Source organism: Epinephelus moara, chromosome 17, assembly GCF_006386435.1.
Source record: "Epinephelus moara isolate mb chromosome 17, YSFRI_EMoa_1.0, whole genome shotgun sequence".
Lineage (NCBI taxonomy): Eukaryota > Metazoa > Chordata > Actinopteri > Perciformes > Serranidae > Epinephelus > Epinephelus moara.
Genome location: NC_065522.1, coordinates 29,222,008 through 29,230,417, shown reverse-complemented (window position 1 = coordinate 29,230,417; position 8,410 = coordinate 29,222,008). Strand labels below are relative to the sequence as shown.

At 40.8% G+C, this 8,410-nt stretch overlaps 1 protein-coding gene across 6 annotated transcripts in view; it reads right to left on the bottom strand.

Annotated features, from left to right (window-relative positions):
* Window positions 1-1,006: 1,006 nt before the first annotated feature.
* ttc29 (tetratricopeptide repeat domain 29) overlaps window positions 1,007-8,410 on the bottom strand; it is an 8,723-nt gene continuing 1,319 nt past the window's right edge. For 2 of the 6 annotated variants that reach the window (XM_050066484.1, XM_050066485.1), the window contains exons 2-12: window positions 6,980-7,089; window positions 6,833-6,901; window positions 6,483-6,542; window positions 6,054-6,286; window positions 5,384-5,560; window positions 5,031-5,243; window positions 4,361-4,446; window positions 4,048-4,139; window positions 3,506-3,629; window positions 2,837-2,926; window positions 1,010-2,472 (exon numbers count right to left, since the gene is read on the bottom strand). In XM_050066484.1, coding sequence (XP_049922441.1) covers window positions 2,323-2,472; window positions 2,837-2,926; window positions 3,506-3,629; window positions 4,048-4,139; window positions 4,361-4,446; window positions 5,031-5,243; window positions 5,384-5,560; window positions 6,054-6,286; window positions 6,483-6,542; window positions 6,833-6,901; window positions 6,980-7,071 — 1,386 coding nt within the window. In that variant the 5' untranslated portion in view covers window positions 7,072-7,089 and the 3' untranslated portion in view covers window positions 1,010-2,322. Of the gene's footprint in view, window positions 2,473-2,836; window positions 2,927-3,505; window positions 3,630-4,047; window positions 4,140-4,360; window positions 4,447-5,030; window positions 5,244-5,383; window positions 5,561-6,053; window positions 6,287-6,482; window positions 6,543-6,832; window positions 6,905-6,979; window positions 7,090-8,410 lie in introns of all 6 variants that reach the window. The other 4 variants (XM_050066483.1, XM_050066480.1, XM_050066481.1 and 1 more) reach the window with 4 other exon arrangements.

Below are 8,410 nucleotides of genomic sequence, written 5' to 3'. Positions count from 1 at the left end.
TCTAAATTACCGTACCACAGGTAGGCGCAACATACCGTAAATACAGCGTGTGTACGGTTTTATACAGCGAACACAGGTCATGTAAAGACGCAATATGTTTAAAAAGAAACATGAACTAATTTTTAGAAAGTGTGTAATTTAAGACACATTAAACCCATGTACATGACAACTGAATAATAATATATTTATATATTTAACTTATTGTAAATAAACGTTTGGTGAAATGCTTAAAATAATTTAACATTTTTTTTAAAATGTAAACAAATCAAATATTTGTTTTAGCAAATCATTTTTAACAAAATTAAGTTTCCAGAAAAAAAAAACAAAAAACTGGAAAATAGTTTGACAAATTAATATTTTCTAACCTATGTGATGATAATAAAACAATGCTATATAGCTTTAATGTAATAAACCAACTTTAACTTAATCAACAGTTTGGGAAAAAATAATTTAAACAATTTAATGAAAATGTTTTAATTATATCAAATCAAAGAAAATAAAAAAAAATAATTTTAACAAACATAAACCACAAAGGTTTGACATGAAATATTTGAAATATGTTTACATCATTCAGTTATAAAAAAATAAATAATACATATAAAAAAACTTTTAATGTTTAAAGTAAACAAATCAAAGAAAAATTAGAAATTTATTTTAACAAAATAAAGTTATAACAAAAATACCCTTAAAAGTTTGACCTGAAAAATGTTTGTAATCATAAAAAAGTTTAAAAAATAAGATAAAATAGGGTTTAAAAAAAAACACACACAGGAGGAGTTAATGTATATGATAACTAAATACTGCTGTATTCTTTTAATTATTATATTTTATTATATTATTTAAATTCTAAACGTTTGGACGTAAAAAAAAAAATAAACCAGAGAATTTGAGCGAATTTAACAAAATAGTTTTACAACAATAAACAATAAAGGTTTTTAAAAAAATATTTTCAACCTATGTGATGATAACTAAATAATGAATTTTTTTCCATTTAATTAATATATCATTTAAATGTTAAATTTAAACCTTTTGACATGAAGACAAATCAAAGACAATTTTAACAAAATAAAGTTTTACAACAGTAAAAATCAAGGTTTATATCATAAAGTCTACATCATACAGATGATCAAAGAAATTGTTTTTAAAAAAACTTAGATTATATTTGGTTGTTTAAAAAAAGAACGAGTTCATAAACATTTTTAACCTATGATATGATAAATTAATAAGATGGACAGATTTTCATACAGATTGTTAAAAAGAACGAAATAGGGTTGTTTGTACTTCGAAAAAGACGAAAGGACACGTTAATAAATAAATGAATGAATATGGAGTATAAAGGAATAATAAACAATCACTTAATGATCACAGTGATTTAAACTGAAAATGTAAAAGTAAGTCAGTTATGAAAAATAATTAAGCATGCAAAAGTTTCTAAATACACAAACAATCTAAATAACGTTCTTCATTATTAAAAAAAAAAGGAAAATAACTTGCAAATAATTTTGGCTTATTATTCTAATTATTCTGACATAATTTATCACATTAATAATCGACTGTTTGACGGTACAGTAAAATAAATAAAAGCTTCTATTTTTTATGATCTAAGTAGGAAACACATTTTTTTTCAAGTATTTTAAGAAGTTACATCATCATTTTTAAAATGCAGCCAATGAGATCACAGATTGTATTTCACTCCAAAACATTTTTATTCTGCACAACAGCAAATAATCACGGAGAATAAGCAATATATAAAAACATGACGAGGACATTCAGACCTTCATGCTCCTCCTCTTCGTCGTTTCCTCTGCTCGGCTCAACAGACACAAACATATGAAGAGCTGGCGGACAGACAGGGCTGACTCAGCGAGCTCTGATGATGCGTCTCCGCCTGTTTATTAACTCATTATCTTACAAGCCGCAGCTGCGATCTGAAACCAGACGCCAGCTGATCAGGAAATCTGTTATTTGCACTGTTGCATAATGTTTGTTGCTTTCAGCTGTGGTGACTGTGCTGCGTTCACAAGTCCGGGAGAACGTCGTTAAGTGTTGCCCCTGGCACACACTGGACACATCAACAGACGCAAAGTTATTTAGTTAGTTATGCAGAGGTTATCCTTTAATGTGAGTGACTGTAGCATAAAAGCTCCTCTTAAAACGGAGGTAACTTCACACACCTGTCATGTTTTTATCATGTCAATAATTTGACTGGCACGGGGATAAGATGATGTCATGTTATAAATTTACAGTGTTTATTTCCTGTAACGTGCTGTGATTTGGAGGTGTGTCTCCCAGCAGTCCCAACAGCAGTATTCACCTGGTTCTTCATGAAGCGTTAACACCAGGCTGTAGCAGTACTGAGTCCCCCGGCTCCTTCCACGCCAGCAGTCGTTGCAGGGCGTCAGTCGAGGTCGACTGCACGTCAGCGCTGTATTTCCCGATAAGGCAGCGGGCGCGAGCACTGCCCACCAACACCTGACAGGAAACACAGTGATGCTTGTTAGGTAATAGATGTTGGATAAACCATCTTCTCCTGGTGAGCCATGACTGTGAGCGCAGCACCAGGACTCTGACACTGACGCAGTTAAATAGAATTCAGCCATATTTAACTGTCCTGCAGCGACAACACAGACGTCTCATTTACAAGACGTGTATAACGAGGACAAAGTGTCTCCGTCTCCGTCCCTCCCTCAGCCTCTCTGTTGATGCTCTGTGCAGAAATAACAGTTGAAATTTCAAAGCTAAATCCATCATACCGAATCTGAATCATCCCCTCCTGAAGGACTTTCCTCTCCTCTAATGGGACAGTAAAGGCATGACAGTGTAAGGGGAACTGTACCTGTGCTTTCTGCAGCAGAGACACATCTCCCAGGTTACAGGCCACGTCATAACCCTGCAGGAAGTACTCACGAGCTCTGTCATACTGACGCTGCAGAGAGAGATGCAGAGCTTGGTGAAAACACCCGACACATGTTGTATTTCAGATGTTACATTTGGAAAGATTCTGTAATTCTGTCTCCACATTTAAGACTAGACTTAAGACTTTCCTCTTTGATAAAGCTTATAGTTAGGGCTGGCTCAGCCTTGCCCTGTACCAGCCCCTAGTTAGGCTGACTTAGGCCTAGTCTGCCGGAGGACCTCCTATAATACACCGGGCACCTTCTCTCCCTCTCTCTCTCTCCCTCTCTCTCTCTCTCTCTAACTCGGCCATACTGCATGTCACTAACTCGGCTTCTTCTCCGGAGCCTTTGTGCTCCACTGTCTCTCAGGTTAACTCATATCACAGTGGTGCCTGGACAGCGTGACGTGTGTGGTTGTGCTGCTGCCGTGGTCCTGCCAGATGCCTCCTGCTGCTGCTGCCATCATTAGTCATTAGTCATACTTCTACTGTTATTACACACAGCAATAGTCAGTTATGATGTACATGAAATTAGAGGTGACACATTAATTTGCAACTACTGAAGGGACAGAATGTGTGTGTGTGTGTGTGTGTGTGTGTGTGTCATACCATTGTACAGTAGATACTGCCCAGACACAGGTAGGCGTTCACCAGGTTGTGTTGCAGCCCTTCACTACGGGAGATGTCAGCAAACTTCTCCAGACACTGGAGTGTGTCATGTATGTTACCCTCGCTGACGCGCGCACACACACACACACACACACACACACACAAAGAAGAACCACTGTAAATGGGAGTCTACACGTACACCTTGTTCTATCATGTGTGTGAAAAACCAAACTTGTTTTAGAAAACGGCTAAATTTACACTAACTTACCTTTTTAACAAACACACCTGATATTCACGCCGTCTATTTTTAGCGTAACATAATCAGGAAGATTCAAACGTTATCTCGGCGTGCATCATGTACACATGAAGTAAACATGTACAAACATGTGCAGTGACTGTGGCGAGGGGACGCCTACAGATTCACTGATGTGGGAACGTATGCAGACACACACACGTTAATGACCATGAAAATAAAGGACACCACAGTGATGCATAAAACCTGAGGGCATATACTGTGTGTGTGTGTGTGTGTGTGTGTGTACCTCTGTATAGACTTGGCCATAGCCTTGTAGGCCTTTCCCAGCCCGTTTGCATCCTGCAGTGTGCCGCAAATCTGCATGCAAGTGTTGAAGAACTGGACACACACAGTTTGTGTTTATATAAAGGATGAGTCTGGTGATGTTCTTCATTCTTAATACTGTCAGTTAAACCCATGAAAAGACACAACAACACACCAGTAAAACCACAGAGTCTGCAAGTGTGGTGATGTCTGGAGATCTGGGACTCAGCCTTGGTCTTTTCATGGGATTTGATGACATTCAAACTTGTGAGGCAGAGCTGTAGACACACACATACCTGTTTGGCTGTGGTATGGTCTCCTGCGCTCTGATAGGTCAGTCCGAGTCGATAAGACGCCTCCCCTTCAATCTGTTTGTCGTCAGCTGAAACCCACATCAACACAGCTTTTATCGTCTACTGTATTGCAAACATCTAGTTATGTCCCTGCAGGCCACCGTACATTTCATCCATTCTAACAAAGAGTCTAATTGGAGCAGTAACGAGCTTCACTCTGACCTGCACTCACACACAGGTATACGTATATGTTGTTGCTGCCCACTGCTGCTTCTGTCTTTGCTTTAAACATCACCTTCATTCATTTGTTTTCCGTAACCGCTCCTGTTGGGGGTCTCTGGGGGGGGTGGAGCCTATCCCAGCTGACACTGGGTGAGAGGCAGGGTTCACCCTGGACAGGTCACCAGACTATCACAGGGCTGACACATAGAGACAGACAACCATTCACACTCACATTCACACCTACGGACAATTTAGAGTCACCAATTAACTTGCATGTCTTTGGACTGTGGGAGGAAGCTGGAGCACCTGGAGGAAACCCACCCTGGGTTCGAACTGGGGGCCCTCATGCTGTGAGGCGTCAGTGCTAACCACTGCACCACCGTGCCACCATCTATGTATCTGTGCGCTCATTGGTCGACCTCTCCCACACATACAGTGTGTGTGTACCTACACTCTTTAGCCATGCTGTAGCCCTTGTGGAGCAGCCTCAGTGCCTCCCTGTGGTCTGCGGCCTCCAGCGGAGCGTCAGCCAGTCGGCTGTAGATCCTCCACAGAATCTTGCGGGCCCAGAGCCTCAGGGGGAGACCGGCTGAGTCCAGCCAGCCGGCGCCGTCTGCCTGCTGCATACACAGCTCCGCCTGCTGCTTCGCCTGCTCCAGCTCATCTGCAGCACATCAGACCCGTCTGAATTAGCTTGTTGCAGAGAGTTGTGGAACCTTTACAAGAAGAACCCATCTTTATGTGTGTGTGTGTGTGTGTGTGTGTGTGTGTGTGTGTGTGTGTGTGTATGTGGGTGCTGGTCACCTAGTTGCAGGTAGAGCTCCGCCATGCACGCCTGTGCCTCTGTGGCCGGTCTGGAGTGGCCTCCTCGCTCTAGGTCTGTGCAGCTGTGGTAGAAGTGCAAACTGAGCCAGAGATCCTCTGGAGCAGAGAAGTACCGACCTAGAAACAGACGCTGCTCACACACCACCGTCCAGGAACCTGCACACACACACTTATCTTACTGACATACACACCAATTAATCTGACCGCTGCACGTATCCAGATATTTTTGTAAACAGACATTTTCCTCTGCGTTTTGGCCTCTCGTTGAGGTCACTAACAGATATTTTTAAAAGCGCCCTCTGAAGTGAAGATTAATCAAAACTCCGGTTACTGTTTGTCTGTGTGGACGTGTTTGGAAAATGATGATGTCATCTTCTTAAATCGCACATGCCTATTGTTGCTTTGTGTACTGAGCAAAGACTGGAAACAACAACAACAACGGTTAAAGGAAGTAAATAAATAAATAAATATAGCGATAAAATTAATTTTGAACATAAATAAAAAATAAATTAAAAAAAAACAAGAAACAAAAATCTCAACTTTGACAATTGACAAAAAATGTTTTTCAATGGAATGCCATCATAGTCAATGTTCAATAAATAAATAAAGCTATTGAATATATCTCTAAAGTGTGTGTGTGTGTGTTTACTGGTGTTTTCAGCTTGCTCCGCCTGGCTCAGGTGCAGTCTCATGGTCTCCAGTTTGTCCCGCTGGTCCTCCAGCGGAGTCTGAAGCCCGAGATCTGACCCTGGTTCAGCCGCCGCCCTGCGATCCTGATCAGAGCGCAGCAGAGAGAAGAGCTCCGAGAACGTCCTGAGGGAGTGAAAGACCGTGGGTTCACAGGACGATAACTGCTGAGCGTGGACACTTCCTGTGTCTGTCCTTTCAAAGTAAAGTCACACAGAGTCCAGTCATATAGGTTTGGATTTATTTTGATAAGACGCAGCTCCTGATAGTGTTTCACATTTTATTTAATTTTTTTCTGTGACTAAGTGACCAATGAAATCTTGCTGAGTAATGATGTTTCTGGTCGAGATCACCTGTCAGTGGTTTGATGTTGTGGCTGACTGATACATACCTGTGATAGCCTTGCTGAAGCAGCTCCACACAGATGTTCTGCTTTGGACTGTTTTTGAACCTGCAGAGAGTTGAGACAGCGAAGAGGTGTCGACATTAACAGGAGAGCGAAAGGAGGATGAAGATGTCAGGATGAAAAGCAGGTTGCCAACATGCACACTAAAACCCAGAGGGTTCAGTATGACATTAATGGACATCGCTGTCTGATATCTAATATGGCCGGAGAAAAAAACAACCTGTAGTGCATGAGAGCGTCCCTGCGGTCTCAAAAGGGAGTAATGAAAATAAACAACAAATTATTGGAGGAATAAATCTGAATGTGGAGTGTTAAAATCCACCTGGTGAACTCACAGTGATATTTCAGCCTTGGAGGGAATCTGAGCTGATTTCTGTGACAGCGAGTCCCTCTCCTGCTGCACCCTGCTGGAAAAAAAGTAGAATCATCTTCAATTTCCTGATCACCGACATTATTTTCTACCCAGCAGCTGTACTCCTCACCTGTGCTGAGTGCTGTTCCTCTCTTTGTTGCTGTTAGTGGTAATATCCGGTAGAAAAGCTCTGGCGTGCCGCTGTGTCACCGCTGCGTTCATCTTCACCTGTCAGTCAAACTCAAGTCGAGAAACAAACACTCAACACCCATCACCTGGAGTCTGAGTCAACTTGACATGTTAGCTAATAATAATCTCCTTTTTCACGACCCTGAAATAAACGTCACTTCACTGTGACACTGTAAAACGAGCAGCTCTGGCGGTCTACATGCTTCGTTGTTCAAATATCATATCATTCATTACTGGGTGCTAATACTTGCTGGTGAATCTTTTGCTGCAGCCGGAGGATTAAAGTTTCCTGTTAAAATTTAAATTAAAGCAAACCTCTACGGTTGCTGACTCCATCAGTTGATGAAGACCGTCTGATGCGGCTCAAGTGCTGAACAGTTTTGAGGCACTTGTATTTTACTTGTGTATTTCCATTTTCTGCTACCTCATACTGCTGCTCCACTACATTTATCTGATAAGTTACTTTGAAGATCCACTTTAATCAACTTTACTGAATTAACAAGCTACCTGTCAGTATGTTAGTAACTAAAATGAGCTCCACCTTTAAAAGCTGCAACAATAAAGTGATGAACACATGAACAATCATAATCCAATAATATAAGTAACATGACTATATATTCTTTTGGCAGCCTACTCTGGAGACATTTTGATGCTTATATGCATTCTTACTTAGGGACTGTTCGTTTTAATTTTGGTTTAGTGGAGGGGTATACAAATTTAAATGGCTGTATTTTGGGCGGCACGGTGGTACAGTGGTACAGTGGTTAGCATTGTCGCCTCACAGCAAGAGGGTTACTGGTTTCAACCCCGGGAAGGGGGGGCCCTTCTGTGTGGAGTTTGCATGTTCTCCCTGTGTCAGCATTGGTTTCCTCCAGGTGCTCCAGCTTCCTCCCACAGTCCAAAGACATGCAGGTTAACTGGTGACTCTAAATTGACCGTAGGTGTGGAACGATGTGGTTACAAAAAAATGAATGAATGAAGACACTTTTTATATTTCATTTAATTTTTATACCACTGATTTTTTGGTTGGTTTTCTTTAAAAATCCCCAAATTTAAACCTTTTAGCCAGAAACTGTAAAATCACAAATTATCGACGTTCAAATTTCATGTGCAACAAAACGTTTCCTGAGTTTAACATCAAAATAATTTTATTCAACATCTCATTTAAAATTTGGCCCAAAATAAAGCGTTCCCACAAACTAACAAGCATGTATGACAAGAATTAAAAACCCAGGCTTTATTTCGACTCCAGGATCTTACTATATAATGACGAAAACTCTGTGTGTGTGTGTCTGTTCCACGTTTTTCTCCTCACTGACTTGGTCAATCCATGTGAAATTTGGCACAGTGGTAGAGGGTCATGGGAGGATGC